Source organism: Thermobia domestica, chromosome 6, assembly GCF_964235325.1.
Source record: "Thermobia domestica chromosome 6, izTheDome1.hap1.1, whole genome shotgun sequence".
In the NCBI taxonomy this organism is placed as follows: domain Eukaryota; kingdom Metazoa; phylum Arthropoda; class Insecta; order Zygentoma; family Lepismatidae; genus Thermobia; species Thermobia domestica.
In genome coordinates, this window is record NC_137459.1 from 100597343 (window position 1) to 100619805 (window position 22463).

At 34.2% G+C, this 22463-nt stretch overlaps 1 protein-coding gene across 11 annotated transcripts in view; it reads left to right on the forward strand.

The window, feature by feature from the left end:
• LOC145688130 (uncharacterized) overlaps positions 1 to 22463 on the forward strand; it is a 669087-nt gene that overhangs the window by 319946 nt on the left and 326678 nt on the right. For all 11 annotated transcript variants that reach the window (XM_081761906.1, XM_081761908.1, XM_081761907.1 and 8 more), the window contains 3 exons: positions 9287 to 9478; positions 13131 to 13239; positions 20126 to 20225. In XM_081761906.1, coding sequence (XP_081618032.1) covers positions 9287 to 9478; positions 13131 to 13239; positions 20126 to 20225 — 401 coding nt within the window. The remainder of the gene's footprint in view (positions 1 to 9286; positions 9479 to 13130; positions 13240 to 20125; positions 20226 to 22463) is intronic.

Below are 22463 nucleotides of genomic sequence, written 5' to 3' on the forward strand. Positions count from 1 at the left end.
ATACATTCATACCAAACAAAAGCATTAATGTCTAGAATTTATTTTATCTTTCCGAATTTGACGTTGATGAAAACTTCAATAGTTATTTCTTAAATAAGCTGGCCAAATCGAGACAAAATAACGACGAAGTTCAAAACCTATTATATGTGAAAAATCGGGAAAAACTAGTATGATGATCCAATCAAACCTAATTTACTTTATTACATCTTATGTCCATTCTACCGAAAACGCTATTTTATTTTGCTACTACATTACTATAATCACAGTTATGCAGAATGTTATCTGAACAAGTAGAATTACATATTATTAAATTAAAATATGATTTCCCGTAGTAAATCAATATCTTATAAATTATGAACAAATAAAGGTTATTGTGTAAAATCTTCAAGAATTAAGCGTTGCTTTTTATAAAATCGTCGAAAATAATTTCTTCAAATATTATTGATCATATACAGACATTTTTTCATTACAACATGATGAGTTGTGAACTTGAATTTAATTTGCAATAATCACCAAGGTTTGGAAATTTGCAATATAACATCTTTAAAAATATTAAAATTTTACAATATGGATTTCATGCAGGCGCATCTAACATATTCTAAATGTGTTCTGTGTTATTCAAAACACAACACAAAAGAAAACTAAGCCCTGAAGTTTGATTATAGTTTACTTGGATTTTATTTTCAAAGTCAAGTGGAAGAGCTGCATATCATGAATAAAAAAAAATATTTTCTAACATTAAAAGCAATTAAACATTTCTAATGAGACAGCACTCTAAACTCCTTCGAAGTATTTGAATATTTGAATTTACATACCATGAAATATTAGTTTATAAATGCATCAGGAGATTTATCGGCAAAGTGGACAGAAATATTCAAGAATAAATCTAGAAAACACACACACACATGAGTTGGACAGAATAATGTGAAATGCATTTGAAAGTCACATGTAAGTTTCGAGCGTTAGTGAACAACATGTGTTGAGGTTAACTATTTTTATTTTTGTCGTGTATGGAATGGACCAGGGGCACCAGTGTTCGAGCACCCCTCAGAATTTTTTTGAGGGGTGCTCAGCATCCACGCAGAAAACAGCAAAGAAAAGAAGAAACAAGAAGAAAGGAGAACGAAAGAAAGAAAGAAAAAGAGGGAAAATTCTAATATTTCAGCTCGTTTCTTAAATGACAGTAGGGTCTGATATTTTCACAGAGCGGAGAAGAGCATATAAAATTAGGTCAAGTCTTACCAGGGGTGAAAACATACAAATTCCGAATTGTGATGCTGAGGATTAGGGAATCCCATAAAATGGATATTAATGGCAAGGCTGCTATAGTCATGACCCTCATGACACTAGTGAATGTTAACAAACTGCTCTGATGGTACAACGACCACAGGACGTAAACTACTGATAAACACAAACATGTTATTTGGTCCGATGAGTCGACATTCACACTGTTTCTTAGGTGTGTTTATGTTTCAAACACTGTCAGAGCCGACGCTTCGGACCGTCTTCCACCAACAGTGTAGCATACTAATGGTTCTGTGACAATGTGAACGGTGATATTTGTAGTTTTCTGCAAACCTCGTTATATCGTTGTGTAGAACGATGACTGCCAAATCCTATAGAGCAAATTTTAGGTGATTACGTTTTCCTCTCGGCCAAACAATATTTCCTGCTAGAATGGCATCTGTCAATATGATTTGGCTAAGATAGTCAGCAAATGATGTATGGAGCATAAACAAGAACTTTCACACCTCCTCGGAGTTATACAGTCCAGTGCTGAAATGAGACATGGGTCACCTTGTCACTTGGGTAACGATTTTTGTCTAGGTCATCCGAGTCTGGTACTCTCTTCTAAGACCTAGTCTGACAAGGTGATCAGAACAGACCCGGTGACTCAAATAGATCCAGTATCCCGGAAGGAGCCAAAATATATCAGCATTACTAAAGAACTTTATATTTAATTAATGATGTTCACTACTCGAGCTGAAAAATTTATTTCCTTGATTTCCAGCGTGACATTTCTTCATCAAAATACCATGTGTTGAATATTTCAAATGTAATGTCATGTTAAGTTGTGTTCCTTGAAAAATAATACAGTGGTTATTGTGTAACATAAGTGTTTGAAAAAACGTTGTTTGGGTTCAGACGAATATTTTATATATTAAACGACAAGTTTTATACCTTCAGTCGATTAAACTTTGACGATCTCTCATTAGAAAAACATGTAGCTTACCCTTTTTTGTGATTCTCTCGCGTTTATACTCTGATAAACCTTGTAATTGTTTTAGTACAGTGCTTTGACACACACAAGCGGAAACAACAAGTGACAAAGAAAATTATATAGATTTAGTGAGAAGATATATATAATGAGAGAGAGAAAGAGTGAGTGGAAATAATCGTGTTATCGTCTGTTAGAATTGCATTAATAGCATCACAAATACTCCCTGTGGGTTTCGTCTCCAAGTCAGACGGGATCACTCCGGTTCATGGGTCTGACCGGTTGACACCGGGTCTGTCCAGGTCCCGAGTCATGTGTCTGTTCTGGTCAGACCAAGTCATTCTGGATCATAGGTCTTTCTGGGTTACTGCTTCAAACCTGGTTACTTCCGTTCGTGGGTTTGGCAAGTTTACCGGGTCTCGTGGGTCATAAAGCTGACAGTTTCTGTGTCTTCCAGGTCATAGGTCACGAACTTCGTGGCCCATTAGTCGTCGGATCCTAAAATCATCCAGGGATTATAATCTGTTTAGAAAGCTGCGTGCGGTTTCGTTTTCATTCTCAATCACCTCCCATAATTTATCTTCTGTATCAGTCCATTCCTCGTCAGATTCTGGCTGTCTTGGCCGCAAAACATGGTACCGTACGATGCTAGATATGCTTGTCACTCGTTTATTGCTTGCTCACATGCTCACATTATTTTGTCTAACCTATATATATGAGAGCACACTAATGATTTTTCATGATGTTAAAAAGGCATGTATCCATTCAAAATCCAGTTTGTTAGACTTGTTTTGTAAAATAAATATCACTGCTCATGTAAAGAAATTAAAATTTATGGTGCTGCTTCCCCTGAAACAAATTTATTGAGTATATTTGCGTTTAGCAAAAAGCTGACCCCTATGCCTTGATATAAGCTTTACAAATTCCAGGAATTCGTTTCATTAATGTATCAAAGTTTTGTGAAACTATGCTACTCCAGTAGCTCTGAAAAGCCTTCCAAAGACCTTAAATATTAGTTGGAATATATTTACATACTGTCCTGTCAAGTTCATCTTACGATAACTCGATGGATAACAAATCCAATGGGTGTGGAGATTATTTAACTTGTTGGTGATATATATGTCTTCTTTTCATTGCAGATAATTACTGCAATTCTTAAGAGAATGCTTGGCATGGTAATCCTGTTCTGGTACAAAATTACTGGCCCAAATACTCGTTCCTGATGGAACTCAATGCTTCACTTGAACGTTGTCAAACACTCTTTTTTCATTATTCGTTTACTTCGAACTAAATTATTAACTTTGTAGTTTGTTAATCACCTCCAAACAGTGTACTACCTTCTCCGTGCCTTGGTGTATGCACTATACGGTCAGGATGAAAGTGTTCTCGAGACAACACACAAACTTCTAGCATTGGAAGGCGAAAGTTGTAATTTAGATTCATCGGTCCAGAGTGCCCTCTTTCACTGTTCATCGTTCCAGTCTTTATTATATTTTACGTTTTACCCAGGAATATCTTTTTCGTAATGTTTCCCGATTGAAGGAATAGTTTACTTACAGCGTTCAGCCCTGCAAGACCATAGATTTGAAGACGCTGGGCCACCATACAATTTCATACCGATTGGGAATGGCTCTATCATATTTATATTGGTTCTTTTGGAGCGGTTAAAGTTTATTCCGTTTGCTTGTTTTTCCACTGAACTTGTCCTGAAGAGAATTTGTTATTTTTAGAAGATCAGTTCGTTTTGTGTGATATTTACACTCCTTTGTGACTATCTTTCAAGAGTTCGACGCACTGCTCCGCCTGACCACTGAGCGATTTTTCGCAGAGAATGATTCTCTTCTCGTAAAATAACCACTTGAACCGATTCGACTCTTAGTTAATAGCTTTTCTTAAACATTTTGTAGTATTTGCAAGTTTTTCACACTATTCAACTGGTTCACGTGAATTAAAACAGTGTAATAACATGTCACAGATTTGCATCCAAGTTTACCCATATAACGACACGACTGAATAGCGCATACACAACTGTTCATTGAAGTAAAGAGACAACCAATAACGAGGGTTTATACACACACCACTTGATGTCGTAGAAACGATGTATCATCAAACAAAGCGTGACGTTAGTTGTCTGTTCATTAGTTATCTGTTTATTGTCAAGCAACTTTCCTCAATAAATTTGCTTCGATGTCAACAAGACCATGAGTTTTCGTTTTCTTAAACGAATAACGTTGTTTATTTTTAAAAACGAGTCCAATAAACATGGTTTTATCTGGATACAGTGTCTTTTATTTTGCAAATTCTGAACAATTAATAGTGTTCTCGCACTTTTGACAATGACTGTATATACGATGTATCTAAATAAAGTAATAAGGTGATTAAGAACTCACAAATTGACAACATTGCGCTTCCCTTACTACAGAGTGGGTGCCAGTATACCATGCAGTCTCAGCGTGAAATGTTGAGAAGTAGAATTGTTATGCTGCATCACGAAAATACGTCAACCAAGTTAGAACCAAAGATGTACTATTAGCTTCTCTTTGAAACTTTCGTGCAATGTGAACCAAGACTGTACAAAAAGTTAAATAGGCATATGGTGATGGTGCCATATCTCAGTCGAATGTGTTAAGTAAGTTCAAGGCATTTTCTGAAGTCCAGAAATCAGTGAAAGATGAGTTTCGGTTTGGCAGGCTAGCCACGTTCATAAATTACGCAAATATGGAACGAATCCGAGACCTTGAAAGGACTTTGAGTTGAGTTGAGTTTGAATTTAACGTCCCGTTAAGCAGTTAGGTTATATGAAGCCTGGGCCTACTGATTAATGTGGAATCCGAACCACATGAGCTCCCGCCGGGAATCGAACCCGGGTCTCCCACGCCAAAGGTGTGTACGCTAACCATTTAGCCACGGAGAAGCTCCCTTGAAAGGACTGGTCGTTGGTTAACTGTCACAGTAATAATAGACAAACTGGATTTGAACCGCACGATCGTCCATCAGACTTTGACCAAAGAACTGGGGATGTGAAAACTCTGTACAAAATTGGTACCAAAAAATCTCACTCCTGATCGAAAGCACAACAGAGAAGACTTGTGCCACGCTCTTTTGTAGCGGATTGAAAATGATCCAGAATTTTTAAAGAATATCATAACAATTGACGGGTCTTAGAACTTTGAGTATTAAATCAATGAAGTTCAGAATGGCCACTTACTGCTCATCAAGACCGGAGAAAGTGCGACTGAGAAAGTCATAAACAAAATTCGTGTTCATTTCGTCTTTAACAGTATAAGCATTCTCCGTAAAGAATGAATGTCTCAAGGGCAAAATGTTAACAGACATTTTACTGCAAACAGTTACTAAACCGGGTAGTTCGCATGCAGCGACACAATCTTAAGTACCTCGATGCTGCATTACAATGCTCCTTGTCACACAGCGCTTTTGGTTGAGTTTTGGAAAGAAAAACATCCCTGTCTTTTCTCAGCATCTGTATTCGCCTGACTCCGTGTTTCCTGTGACTTCAATCTTTCTTTAACTTGAAAGCACATCAAAGGTTATCACTACGGAACCACAAGAAACATCAAAGTGGCTATAACCAACCAGCTGAAAAACATCCTGTTTTATGTGTTCCAGCATTACTGTGAAATATGGCACAATGTCTCATGGTTGCATGGTTTCCGAACGGAATTAGTGGTAAGGGGACAGAGTGCAATATAATACGATTATATTATAAGTAAAAGTGAGTTTAAAGAAAAAGCCTCATTACTTTATTTCTAGACCTCATATATATATGACATATTTCGACACCAGGAACTGACTAATCACATAACTAAACATTCTTGTACTAGATTGCATAAATCAGTTATATAGACAATATTACGCTGTACATCTCATACTAACAAATTAATAACTTGTAACATACTTTCAACTTTGTCGCAAATCCTCGAAACAATTGTGAGGTACACTAATTGGCAATCCTTATTTCGGTAGCTCAGGTTTTGCATGTTTCAGACGAACTTTTATGCTTAAAATGTTTTTCACTAGGCGTACAAATGTTTGTATTTCTTCAACCAACTCTCATTCATTCAACTGTACTGAATAAAATTAATGATATTAATTAGCGCTTGATATGCAATTTAGTGGATGCGCCATATTAAGAGTTACATTATCAGTTTCTTTTTACTTTTTCTTTCTAATTGTAAGTTGTATTTTTTTCAAGAGAAAATCGGATGATACATAAATTCCAGAGGCAGATAATGAAAAACAAATACATGTTAAAAATAAAACTTTAACAAATTATTGAAACAAATTGTTGAAACAAATTATGGAATAATATCGAATAGTTCATAATCTGGCATTATTACCATTTTCAGTTATAAGTATTTTTATAGGTGTATTGAACTTTAAGTTTTAGCTAGTAAATGTTCTGTTAATTTTTCTCTACTATACTTATGTGTCCTAATTTTCTCCATTCTTTTTTGTATTATTTTACCATATATAATATATTTGTTCTTTTCAACTGAAGCATCTAAATTGTGTAAATCTTCGAGAGTATATACCTGAACTCGACAGAAAGGAAAGGGATGACAAAAACTATAACTTCTTCGGAAGTATTACTTTCCGAAGTACTTTCGGTCAGTGAAAAACTAAAATCTTCAATAAACAATTTTACGTGTCTCTGCCCATGAATTGAATTGACCAAAATCTTGAACTTGTTGACTTGATTTCGCCGAGCTAAGTTGAACAAAAGCTGAATCATTCCTTTATTTCAATATTGAAATGTTGAACGATCTTACACATTAAATTCATATAAGATCAAATTATAAACTACTACTGAAAGCTGTAAAAACCGATGAAATTTATTCCAATGATAGTTAATTTTCATACTTGTTTATGTAAACAGGAGACTGATTTTACGAAAATTGCAAGTTTTCGAATTACAATTTTCATAAAATAAATATATCCACTCTTCTTTACGTTTGGATTTCAGATGTAGTTTGCAGGTACGTATTTTCCGTGCATGCAAATATTTCTTTACGCAAAATTAGTTCACAGCGCTACTACAAAATTACTTTTCCCACTTCTAATCATTTCAGAATGTAGGTATTACCACTTTTCTACCTCTTGACCCTAGCTGATATATATGTGCTTCCGTGAAATTCATATTCCAAAAACCTTCCACTTACTATTTTGTGGTTTGAATTTTTACTCCCTCTTTCAATGAGAACTTATCAGATAATACATAGTCACAAACAATTGAATACATTTTGAGGAACACCATTTTATTTTTAAAAGAATATAAAATTCATCCATTAACAAAACTTGTCAAAATAGATAAAAAAAATCCGTATTACATTAGATAAGTCCAAAGGTATTTTGAACTTTTACTTTTAAAAAACAAAGATGATAAGTAATACCTGCACGGAAAATCATAAACAGTCCTACATTAGTAGAAATAATCTGTCTTTAATGAATCTTAGGTAGTAGAATTCAGCAGAACGTGAATCAAAGAAGTAATCCAGTGCATATTTAATCTCAATGAGGTTTCGGAACTGTCGCCTTCGGAAATAGTTTTCTAACAAATGGATCAGATGGAAATCCGATGACGCAATATCTCGAGAATATTGGAGTTGCCTTATCCTTTCCCAGTCAAGTTGGATAAGAGTTTTATATGTGATCTTAGCAACACGTAGTGGCTCGTTCTTCTGAAACATAATAACACCTTTAGGATTCAAAACTACTAGTTCCAAGGTTTTCGGTTTTTCATGCACGAGTTACGATATTATGACTATGACTATAGTTGCTGTTGTTGTCTACCCAGATAGTAACAATTTACGATACAAGAGGCTCTGGAGAGTTAATCAGACACAGAAGATGCCATGGTGGTGGTATCCTAAGGAGATAAGAAAGAAACACAGACATTTGCTTCTCTCCCTTTCTGAATCGCCATGAATTCGTACGAGAAAATCGTTTTATTGTATATTGCTTCAAAGCTAGAACAGTTGTTGGCCAAGTGTTTCTGAAGTCTTCCAAAGTAACTCTATGTGGCCATTATATACTTTAGTGCCCACCTTGAGTGTCCGTGGAATGTTGATGTGCTGTACATGGTGCTTTCTAAAAAGATTCATCGTAGTTCGTAAATTTAATAAATCACTATCGTACTCTCGTTTCATTTACTGCATCTCCACAAAATGCCTCTTATATATTTCTTGCACTTCTACCAGCTTTTGTTTCCAGTTTAAATTTGTACAGACAAATAACGTTGTTTTGGATTTCCATCTCTGACATGCTCTCACTGGTGTCCCTGTTTCACTGGAACTGCGATAAAGTAAACTTAGTATTGCAATACTGTAGTAGAAACAACAATGGTAGATATAACTACCGCGTAAATTTCCACGCATATCGCTGAAAGATCTGTAAACACACACAAAAACAACATATTCCTAGATATTACTGTAATACCACTCCACAATTAAGTATTAAACTACAATTATTCATCTTATTGTGCAGTTATTGTGTGTTGGGAAATATTTTGCCTAATAAATTTAACTTGCTAAAATCTAATTCGCATACAACAATGTTGTTAATCCGCTTTAGCTTTGACCTTGTTGTACTCAAAATTGCAAGATTTCATTCATGAAAACGACGAAAATAGGCTCTATGATTTTAAGTATTTTCTCCACGCTTTTTCTAGTGACATAGAACAATTGTAGAACAACTTTTCATAAATTCTTTCATAACAATTTATGTATATACTGTGTATCAGCTACACTTATTTTTTCGAATCTAGAACTTAACTCGTTTTCCCTATTCAATCGTACATTCATTTACAAGAGTAGAAAAATGACACTTTGGGTAATATGTAACAGTATCATACAATTCTAATGTAATTAGTAATATAATCGTATATTAATACAATTAATAATGGGAAGAAGATTAACAACTCTAAAACGCAAACAAAAAAAAAACACATGCAACAGTTCACATTGAAGATCACTAAGAGCTGCCTCTAGAATATGTATCATCTAAAGTCAAGTTCAGAATTTTACATATATTATATTTCCATTTTTTTAGGAATTCCACAACAAATGGAAGGAGATCTCTCGTCCGGTCCAAGACGTAGAGGACCACAAGAAGACCATCGTCATTCTCCTCGGGCACAACTTCGTTCTCAGAAATCTCTCGACGGAAGAGGAATGAAGGGTGAAATGATGGTAACTGAACAACGAGGACCTGGGCCAGGGTCAATGACCGGTAAAGCAAGAGGTACGTAAAATAAAATGAAACTTCACTTTGATGCCATTATAATTTTGTACGACATGTAAGTAATGTAAGAAAATAAATAATATATACCCTTACATTGTTAAATATTTCCTCAATTGTGACACAAACAAATACAATATCGCATGTGATATTGCCAGTACTATTAATAAATGCCTTTTTTGATCACGATACTTACTATAAGTTAGTGGACTTTCATCCTGATCAGTGAATTTTATTTATCGTAGTTTGGAATAGATGCCAAATTTTGGATTACGCTAGCTTATCAATCAGATTGTCTACTCTATTATCGAGAGTAAACAATCTATGCAAACTCTATTATCGAGATGTTTGTCAAGTCTCTTTGCCACAGTTCTATATTAAATCCCGATTTTACAGTAGTTTCAGACAACAGAGATTTACGAAACAAACAACGTAAAAGTCCAATGAATTACCAACTTAATGTTTTTGACAACACAGTGTTTTAGTTCTTATGCATCTATTTGTGTGACATTGAAGATGAAAAATTTGTATGTATGGAAGATGAAGAATTTGTATTTGCTTTAATTTTTATATCGTTTCTGTATTTTTGAAGTGAATTTAATTACAAAAATAACTAAAAATTTATTCATCTATTACCTTTATTTAATTTTGATCTAGTTTTTCAACTAAGTGAAGCGTGTCTCGCAACTCCGCTTCACAAAATTGAAGAAGTATCTCATTTGCACTTTTAGCCCGTAGTACAGATTGTGTTCGTGCCGAAATTGAAATACACTCATGTTCAAAATTATTGTCACATGTCTATAAATATGTTGTTGTAGGAATATAATTTGATAACGAATTTTCCCGGTATTTCTTATAATGTTAGTATGTGTATAATCGGCAAAGACATGTATGTGACAACTTCGGATGTTGAAGTAATGCAACTCTCGTGGGACTGTAGTTGTAGAACCAGGTCATTCTTGATACTCATTAAGTTCTATAGTATGTTTGCCGCATTAGCTCTGCGGTTCTTTGTGACAATCTTTTTCAATATTCGTCAATTAATGTTACTCAGGTTTAGTTTTAATCCATTACTCCTCTTCTGGTGATGTCTTTCCATTTGTTGTGTATACCATCGTCACTTTGGAAATACATGCTCTACAAAAGCATAACACTCTGATGGTCTTGGAAACAATTGCTACAACTAACCGATACCAACAATTTGGCATCTTTGAAAATCTGAGGAGTCTTTCATTTAGCACCACAAACAGTTGAGCTAATGCACACAAAAATTCGTACTACAACCTCTCACATACTACTTATAATTATCTACAGCTAATCATCCTCAGTGCATGATTGTTAAATATTACTCGCAAGGATTATGTGTTTCAATACATTATTGTCTCCATTATTTTAATAACTGTGTGTGTGTGAGAGAGAGAGAGAGAGAGAGAAAGAAAGAAAGAGAGAGAGAGATAGCACATGTCATCTTGAAAATATTTCAAAAAATATAAACGCGAGGAAAAAGTAGTGAAAAAAGTGCTGCTTTTCAAAATTGTTGTTTCTGTACGTATTCGGTATTGTGGAAGCTAAATTTGATTAGTGTTTGAACCGCTTGAACGATCATATATTAAAGTCAGGAGCGAATCCAGGACCGACTTCTGCGGGGGCGGTGAGTTGTCATACTGCTACTTAGAGCTACTTTTAAGAGCTTTAAACTCTGATATGGGTTTTATTTATATATATAAAATAAGAAAGTTCTGAGGGGCGATCGCTCCCCTGGATCCACCAATGATTAAACTAACATGATTTATTTATATATCTCTTTTATTTTATAGCCTCCAAGACTTTGATTATGTTCCATTTGTGACAGATAAGAACTACTAACACTTATAGAACTCTCAGAAACAGACGCTGAATGAAAGAGGAAGAAACTATCTACGTATTATCTCAAAATCCAAAAAATCTTATCTGAACTTTCACACTCAGACAAAGATACTTGCCAAAATTGCATTATTTATATATAATTATTTATTACTAACAAAGACCAAATACAATTACTTATAGTAATTACTTTTTGTGATTACAGATATTTGTAGTGACTCGGTGTTTAAACATTACAAAATAATAACAGTTGATTCGACTTCAAGGAGAATATTCACTGAAAATGACGAAGCAACAATGAGCTTAAATTTAAAACACAGATTGAAACTTAAAACTGTTAGTATGCTTCAGGCCTGTATTGACCTATATAAGGGAGAAAAAAGTTGGGTGGGTTCTAGTTTTATGTGGCTGAGGTCTTTCCGGACGATTTTCTCAACAATGAATCATCCGATTTTGTTCATATTTCACAAATAAATATTTTATTAATAACCTGACAATATTGATTTATTAGGTAGTTAATAAATCACAAAAATATAACTCATACATAGGTGGTGTTATCTAAATGTGTGTGATATATTAAATATGTAAATTTGAGGATAAAATAGTCATTGATATCAATATCAATATTATTGTTTTCGGTGTCACTAAAATGAATGGTGGCAGTTCCGATGGCATTCAAGTCTTCGCTTAGTCAAGAACGTGCATGTTGTTTGGCCCGGAGATTGATAGCTTGTCGTTATTCATTCTATTATACTCTTGATTTTTTGATAGAAGTACGCGGAAAATCTTGCTCGTTGAATATAAGTAACGTGGTGGAATGTAAAAACGAGTGAAAAAGACCAACTTTAATTAAGCACTAACTATTAGGTAAGGATCAACTTAAAATAGGTAGGGTATATTACAGTCGAATCTACAGTCTTCGGGTAACTGAGATAAATAGTGACACTTCCGGTGTCGCTTAAGTTCAATTTCAGACCCTTGTCAACCTGAGGGTGAGTCAATTTCCCACGAGTGCTACTACGTTTACAAAATACCGGTCTAATGGGAGAAGGGTGTAGAAAACAATTTCTACAATTGTAAACTGAATATAAAACCTTGCTATGTTCAAAAATGGAAAAGTTTGGTTAAATGTAAAAATGTGGCATATGTGCCTAATACTACACAGTGAAAAACTGGCTATCTAGTATTCACTGTAAAAGTAATTCAAATAATCCCCAGAAGAACGCGCGTGCCTATATGTTCCATTAGTTCTGAAGTAACATCTGGCCTCTTTACACAATATTTTCGTTTTGGGACTTAGCACGGATTTTGTATTCAGTCTACAATTGTCTTCGTCACATTGAAATTAATATTGTCTTTTATTTGTGATGGCATCGCGGATAAACGACTAATCTGATTGAAATTAAATCTAGACATAGTACCTACTTTAAGTTGGGTTTTCATCATGCCAGTTTCAGTAAAGGGCGTATCCTAAAGGAGTAAGGGTACAATATATCTTATATTTTTTATCGTTATACTTTCATTGAAACGCTTGTCGTAAGGGATAAAAGAGGGTCCAAATACTTTCCACAAAACTATTCTTCCCATGTGAAGAACGGACATTATCTAATTAAGCTTATTCACATTGACACAACACATAAATGTAACTAAAAGGAAATATAACCATGTCTTGGAAAGTGTTCCTAATAGTTACATTTTTATTGCCATTTGTTTTCGTTTAGGCAGAAATTAAGATAAACATATTGAATACATTTGAATGATTTAGTCACAGGGCAAACTTAATTCATTCCAGGAGAAATTGGAATGAGAGGACGAACTGGTTATCCTGGTGGAACGATGCCTGGAAGAACTGGTCCAAGAGATGAAATGTTTGGTGAGAGTGCGGTTGTCTCGCAACATAGGTATGTTTAAAGAGTGAAATAATATTTTTTCTTAATGTGCAGTTTTCATGTGAAGAATTCCAATATCCTAAATAAAAACGTATTATATAATGCGACGTAATGATGTAGTATTATGTACAAATTTTAGTTCAACAACAACTGCTTAACCAAAGTAATATGCTTCTGGATCGACAGTCTTGACAGCAGCAGTCCTCCTCGCTGTTCTAATGGCTGGCACATGTGACTTTGGTTCACGTTGTCCCGGGTTCAATTTCCAGTGGGAGAGCATAAAAAGTTTACTTTCACAATCATTCACTTTCATTAATAATCTGTCTCATCTAGTCTAAGGGGTATAAACACAGTACGTAAAACTAAAAAAAATCGTTTTACTTTCAATCTTGACATCACTCCTGCTAAGCATGATTTTCATGCCTCGAGTAAGAGTAAATAAAAATTCTATGCAAAGAAGTTAGGAACAGTAAGACAAAAGACGAGTTTTTCTCTTGTCGGAAAAGTCCCTTGCAGCCAAGAAGTGATCAAAATGAAGGAAAATATGAGAGATAAGTGGTAGAATATGTAGTCTGCAAAGTTTTCATATTATTTATATAGAATGTCCACAACGTTTGGTATGATTTGTAAATTGAAATAAAACATACACCCGTTAATGTAGCTCTCTTCGCCGGTGTCAGCTCTTTATTGCATCAATGTTTTCAGCTTCTTCACCATGTTCATGGCTTTCAAAATAGCCAACAATGATATACTGTGTACCAAGCTAACTTCATAATGCATTAACATATTGGTCCGAAAACATTACATGATGCTTGAACGAGTACACAATATAAACCTCGAGACGGAAGTTTCCAAAATGCTCATATAATATTTAATTACAAAAATCAGCTATCTATACAAAAAAAGCTTGTACTGTATTGTACTGTTGCTTTAATAAGAGTTATTTGATCCGTGAATCTACTCAATTAGACATAAATATATTAGCATACCTGATTAGTCATAAGAGTTAGAATACATGATATAAAACTATTCTCAAGTGTTTGTTTCTGAACATATTCGTTTCTAATCACTATCATCCTGGGGCCAACACGTGTTGCCATCATATGTTCATACAATGGTCAATATATATATATATATATATATATATATATATATATATATCAGTGTTGTTCAAAATATCTGATACAGCAAAGGACATAACGACATGGAAAAAACATGTGATACAACGTTTCATGTACGAAATTCAATAAACGATCGATGTTTAGTATTATTATTGTTTTCTTGAAAAATCAGGCTAATTAATTGATACAAGTAATGCAGAAAAATATTGTTTAATTTCATACAGAAACAATAGCATCATGTGTTAGTTGTCCATATTCCACTTTTATTTGATCCTGTTCAACATTGATGTTGTTACTGGTAAATTCAAACGACCATGCACGATGTATGAAGCGTGATGTCTTCGAGTAAATTAGTCTAGATTAAAGTGTTTGTTTTCACTCCAATAAGCTCAGAAATATTATGAGTACATTGTATATTAGCAGACAAAAAGCAGAATAACGTGTAAGGACGAATCTATAGTATTATACTGTATATATGGAAGGGGTAAGAAAGTTGCATGTTCCATTAACTTATTTACGTGATGAAATTCAATCAATTTTCATCGAAAGAAAGTTCTCAATACCTGTAACAATCACTTTACAATAATCATCACATTTCCCTCAATGAAGGGAACAAATATGTATAATATGTGTGAATACAAGGTACTAGTAATGATTTAACCATTCTATTTCTTATATTGTGCAAATTATTAAATTTATATTTTTCATTCTGCTTATCATTTTGTCAATGGTATGTTATTTTAACCTTTTGGGGTTCAGATATAGAACGTTGAGCTTAGGGAAGTATATATAACTGGCAAATCTGATAGTCGTGGGTTCTAAGTCTTCGAAGATTCAGTAGAACACAGTATCTATTGTTTGAGTTCCGGCTTTGACATTCGGGACCTATATATATAGCATCCATATAGAAACTTATGTGTCCTGGATGCAAGATCTCCATCTCGCATAGACGTACAGTTTTACAGATTTCCACCAGGAATTGAATCAGTTTTGAGCTTCTTGGCCAACACAATACCTATCTTGATTTTACTTAGAGTATTCTTATTTGCTACCAAAGTTATAGTCCCTTGGATCAATTTTTAGACGTCAATTTTTCAAATATTCACTAACTACTTCACAGTTTATTCAAAACAAGTAATATATCTTATACATTTTAACTCTGATTTCTCAACTTCCCAAACATGTAAATTTTACTTTATGAATAACTAATAAAATATGATACTCAACAACTTAAAATTTTCTACACAATACGGAAGAGCAATACAAACTGGTTGATTGTTTTAATTTTACAGAAAGGAATGAAATAATTGCAATTACTATTTCCTATAAGTTTGTCAACTAGAAATGGACTGTATATTAGAGAAGAGAGGAGAATAGCCATCTGAGATTTGTCTGCTCTTATGCAGTCTTTACCAGTTGTTCTTCTAAAAAAAAACAGCCAGGATTTTCTACCAAGGTACTTTCTCAGTAGAAAAAAAAACAACAGGGCCCATCTCCAACTTCTCCCTTCTTTCATTGTCACTGAAGGAAAATAAAACAAGTACTGAGCATATCATTTTGAACTATTTGCCTTATTATAACAAGGGTTAGATATAGAATGTTGAACTTGGGGATTATTTAGAGCAGGCATATACATTTGTCATCAGTTCAAGTTCTTCGAAATTTTAGTGGTAGAGATCTTACTTTGGACGCAGTACCTATTGTTTTCTATTTTCTCCAGGCCTTGGCATTTGAGCTACATTCTTTCGAGTTTAGAGTTCTTTGGTGACACCAAACAGGCATGGACTTACAGTTTTACACACGATAAAAAAATTACACGGTTCCTTCCAGAAATTGAACCTGGGATTTTGAGCTTCTTGCCAGATACAATATCTCTTATTATTTTACTTGGGGTATTCCGGTTTGCTACCAACATAATAGTTCGTTAGATCATTTTCATAGACGTCTAATTTTATAACTTACAACAATTACTTCAAAGTTTGTTAAAAAGAAACAATGAACTGAGCTCCACAACTCCCCCATATTTCTTTTTGATGATCAACGTAAACAAAAAATAAAAAATAATATCAATAGACAGAAACAGTGATAGAACGCAAGCGTCCATGTACGGGAGAAGTGGGGCTTAAACCCTACTAGTTCTGACTACTGGGCCTAGTTTTCCATGCAGTTTTTCCATTATTGGTTATGAAACAGGTCTTACAATTTTCGATAGGCACTGTTATTCCTGGGAAAAGTGATTGAAATCAGTAATTCAAATAATAAGAAGATAATAAGAGGAAATAAGTCGACTTTTACGGTATATCTGCTTTTGAAACTGCATATTCATGTAAAAATATAGTATTTTCTTGGAAAAATAAAATGTTTCTACTCAGATGGGTGGTTAGTCAAGGCATATGGGGGATAGACAAAGCAGAGATTTTTCTTTCTTGCATAACCAAAGTTTCTTTTTCTTTGTCAATACGTGATTCTTTAGTGGATATAAATCCTTGAGATTTTAATGCTCAGTATTTCTTTTTTTTTTTTTTTGTCCTGTATAATTACTGCATTGCCAAACTAAACGAAAGTGTATATTACACGTAATGTATGTCGTTAAGTGGAAAATTGAAGAAAATAATCTAATTCGTATATGTATTCACAATCTAATTCCTATCTAAGTCGTATAAGAAATGTTTAAGTCGTTGGGTGTAATATGTCGTTGGTTTTTCTTAAGGTAAAATTTACAATTGTCTTATTGCGACTGTAACACACAAACTAATAAATATGGACTACCTTACGTGCAAAACTCAGTTTGTAACAGAATGGTTCGAGTTCAGAACGTTTTAACTGCATCAGTAGCAAAACTCGAGAAACCAGGAGAACTTCATGTGAACATTTCGCAAAAGATATAAGGGAGTGTTTCAAGTACTAAAAAAATGTTTTATCTGTTCGAATTGTCAAATATGTGATTAAAACTTTATTAGACATATTATTGTTAAATTTTCACATAGTATGTTTTGCAAACGAAAAACAAAATTGACTCGTGCGATTCTGTGGTTCTCTCCACAATAAAGTATTAGACGCTTGAGTTAAGTCTCACTGCTTTCTGCAACAAAAAAGTTTATTCCAAACGAACGGTACATTACATTTTATTGAAATTATTCTTTTTGGAAGCTACAAGCATTTCCCACTTTTTTGAGTAAGACATGAATTTCGTCATTTTTTTAAAGTCAAGTTCCTTTGAGGCGATCCACATATCGAGCATTCTTTTTATATCTTCAAAATATCTGAAGTGTTGTTCAGAAAGGCGATGCTGCATCGACCGAAACAAATGTTAATCTGAAGAAACAATGTCTGTTGAATAGGGTGTTTTGTGAAAACATCCCATTGAAGTGCATCTAAGGTTTTCTTCACTAACAAGGAAAGCTATCCAACTCCTCGACGAGTAGCACATTGAAACTTGCACAAGTGGAAGGACATATTGAAAGATGGAAATGTGATTACTCTTACAATTCGCAACGTCGTCGAACCGGAAGTAGAATGATTGTTCTTCCATAGCCTCTGAAAGTTATGTACTCTGGTCATACATGCCAGAATGTGATGCACTGGTACCTGTTTTCTCACGAAGGTAAATATTGCAAGCTCAAGATGATAACAGTCTGTGGTGGGTGGGATCTCTAATACGTCATTAATGCAAACCGATGCAACACGATACGATACACCGATCGTACGAGTTCCAAACGAACACGTTTACCTGTTCCCTTTGCTCCATCGGGTAAACGTGTTCGTTTGAAACTTACAATCGGTGTATCGTATCGTGTTGCATTTGACATAGGTTCGCATCAATGACGTACTAGAAATCCCAATTATCACCGACTGATATCATCTTCAGTTTGCAATATTTACCTTCGTGAGTAAACAGGTTCCAGTGTATCACATCCTGGCATATATGAACAGAGTACGTACATAACTTTCAGGGGCTATGGCAGAACGATCATTCTACTTGCGACTCGACGACATTGCGAATTGTAAGAGTAATCATATTTCTATCTTTCAATATGTTTTTCTATTTGTGCAAGTTTCAATGCAATACTCGTCGAGGAGTTGGATAGCTTTCCTTGTAAGTTTGCCATATGCAGTTTGCCATTGTCTTGAAGAATAACAAGTTAATCATATCTTGGCGCATTGCTGGCGTTTTTCTTTGAATGCTCGATTCAAATTGAGTAATTGTGTTCAGTAGTGTTCAGCTTTAACAATTGACTTCCATGAATACTTTCTTGTAGCGTTGGTGTTGTTGTTTCACTGGGACGAATCCATGATTTCTTGTACGTTTCTGAATATTTTTCACTGCTTTTTAAGTGTGTTACCAGTTGGCGCATCTACATTTATTATTCCAGACAACTTTTTAAACGTCTGAGATGAGTCCTCTTCCAGTAATGCCTCTAATTCTCCATCTTTAATTTTTTCGGTGGACCAGGACGCTCTTTGTCACTTATTTCAAAATCGTTCTCTTGTAATTGTCTAAACCAATCTCTACAAGCTGATTCAGATAGATCATGCTCTTCATACGTCCCCATTAGCAAACGATGGCTGTCAGCAGCAGATTTTTTTTAAAGATGAAAGCACTTTCTGCATTTGCCTTTTATTGAAAAAAAAAAGATATTTTCAAGGCAATAAATTATGTTCTTTTCACTCCAATCTAAGGTCACACACCCAATTACCACACTTACTTTTCACTATGATGAAATAGCACAAATACTGATCTCTATTAACCAATAGTAAGGATTAATTCAGGTACCTAATAGTAAGTAATTGCACTATTTCGTCCATGTAGTAAACTTAAATAAAGTACTTCATCTAATAAAGAATATTATTTTTATGAAGTTGTGAACTTTTGGTTGCTTTAAAATGTGTCATTTTCTTAAAACGTGACTACAAATTGCTGTTATTGAACAATTTGAGAGAAGAAACATTCCTACAAATCTGTGAATTAAGGTCATGTAGAGATAAGGTGATGAGGTCTCCGTAAAATGAGTACCTAGCATGTATGATGATGTACATAGTATATCTAGATAAATGTAGAAAGACAACATAGTAGAAATTTTTCACATAAATTTGTTTTATAAATCCTAATAATATGGTTGTATCGTATCATTAATACTTGAAAATGCACAAAAATGTTAAAATTGTACAAATCTCTTAAAATGATTACTAAACGTCTACTTTGCATATACTTACATATTTACTCATGCCCGCTAGACTCTTTAATTCTTCTGAGCATCGATCCTTTTCAAATTGTTTACATAATATTGATTTTTCTTGCTAAAGGAATACAAAAGATAATTTTCCTGTAGATATTCTCACTTTACATTGCATTCTTTTTTAGCAAAACTATTTACTTCTCACATAATTTTTACTCTGTGGCTTGTTTCCTGAAGAAAGAAAAGATACAGTATATAACAGGTAGTTTTGCAGCATTAGCTCATATGGACACCATTTCCGTTATGTAAGTTTTTGAGACAGATTGTGTACAATGATCAAGAGGTACCAATGTCTTCCAGTTTCTAACACTCATTTTTCTCTAAATGTTAGGTATGACTATGATTAGAAAAAAATAACTTATACATTAAAGATTCTAAATCTAAATTGTAAGAAATACTCTTTTCCTACTTTTTTACTTATCGAATTCAATTACTATTAACTGAAAAAGCAACACCTCGTTAGTACTAAATGAAGCCAAAAGTAGATCTGTGTTACCATGTAGTTATTTCCAGAACTGTTATTGAATTTCTGTTTTATAGGCCAATGTCAATATCCGCAAACGAAGTAGCTCCTCGAAATGGAATGATTCAGGGTGAAGGAGGAATGGGACTTGAACACGAACCAATGAGAAACATTCAGGTAAGCACTTTCAAATTTTTGTTGAACTTAATCCATGAATATTGAAAATGTATTATTCTATATACAACTGAAAACTTATTAAAATTATGCTTTATTAGCACCAAGAAATATATCTCGAAGTATTATAAACCAAAGTAATGGATTAAAAGCTACGAATTTAAGTATAATATCGTTATCTGGTTTCACTGTTTTGATAAATTCGAATTAATATCGATTAAAATTATTTTACAGTTATGTACATACATATGCCAGCTTTAAATATTTTCCAAATATATTAAATTTTCAAGAATAATCCAATTCTTTCACTTCTATTCACAGAAGTATCATACCGCAGTTAGAGTAAGTAAAATTCATGTTAAAGTTATCGAAAAGGTTTTCGACAATAGATCAATACGTTACAAAAACATGTTCTCCGTGTGTTACTGTTTAAACTTTTGACATCACAAAATAATCTTAATCAATATTTTAAATTACTCATATATTGAAACAAATATATAACTTAATGTAATAATTATAGTACGCTTTACAACAAACATTGTTTCAAATTTATTTTTCATTATTGAAACATTATCAACATTATATACTTCTTTCTAACTTAATTTCAATTACTTCACGATAAAAAGAATTAATCTTCCACTAATATCAGTATTTCCTTTGGAACAGTTATTATTGATATCTCTGCTTGTAGCCAAGGCAAAATATTACATTGATTACAAACGATACTGAGAGATACCACTAGAAGTGTATGAAATACCGAGAAAAATGTGTGTATTATAAATTGTAAAACATTGGATACATTACATTAAAATACATAAGAATATTCAATTCACGTGTTCATAATTTCCATTCGTTCATAAATCAATTCTGCTATTAATTTGGAGGAAAGTATCATCATTTAATGAGTATTATGAAAATTTCGAATGAATCTAAGTTAATCTAATCTAATATAAATAAAAAAGAGTTTGTTTGTGTGTTTGTGTGTCTGTCTGTGTGCGGCCTGGAAACCAGACGAGTGGACCGAGAGTTACCAAATTTTGATCAGCGGTAACTTCGTCTAAGCCCCAGGTCAAGACGAAGCGTTTTTTTTTTAATTTCGAACAAGGGGGGTCTCAAGGGGGCGTTTATCGGGACCGGCCTGGGATCTGAGCTGAGAGTTACCAAATTTTGGTCAGGGGTAGCTTGGTCCAGGCCCCAGGCAAAAACGAAGCGTTTTTTTTAATACGAACCAGGGGGGTCTCAGGGGAGCGTTTACCGGGGGATGTAAAAGTGGTAGAAAATGGCCAATATTACTGTCGAATTCATAGTTTTCACGGTCGCTGAAATCAATGGTGAAACTTTGATCGCATCTACTTCCAAATTCACACTATTCGAGCCGGGGGGGCTATTACCGATACATCTAAAAGTAATCCAAAATTAGGCCTACCGATATTAGTGTCAAATGCATAGTTCTAGCGGTCACTGAGATCAATAGTGACTCTTCCATTAGCAATGACATGCAAATTCAACTACAATTGTATGCGGGCCGGGAGTCAGCCTGGAGGGGGGGGGGGTACCGAGGCATGTAAAAATAATCCAAAATGACCAATATTAATGTTAATTCCATAGTTTTCGCGGTCGGTGAGATCAATGGTGACACTTTCATTAGCGATGACTTGAAAATTCAGCTACCATTGGATGCGGACCGGGAGTCAGCGAGGGGCGGGAATGCCGAGACGTAAAAATAATCCAAAATGACCGATATTAGTGTCAAATTCATAGTTTTCGCGGTCGCTGAGATCAATGGTGACACTTTCATTAGTGATGACTTGCAAATTCAGATACCATTGTATGCGGGCCTTGAGTCAGCGGGGGAAGGGACACCGAGACATATAAAAGTAATCCAAAATGATCGATATTAGTGTCAGATTCATGGTTTTCGCGGTCGCCGAAATGAATGGGAATACTTCCACAGACGTTGACTTCCAAATACTGCCCCCATGCGAAGAATGGGTATATTAAGCTAGTTTATAAATATAACAGTCTGTTTATATGGTATATTACAATAGATAAAGGATTTAAAGGAATATGTACAAATTACTTATATATTGACATTGTTATATTTACAATGGGTAATTGGCAGGACACGTACAAGTAAAAGTAAAAAAGTAAATATTTGATGTAGTTTTGCTTCTCTAAATGTAATTACCTGCCAGGATAGAGCCACCTGCTGATTAGGTAACGTATATTAATCTGTCCAAT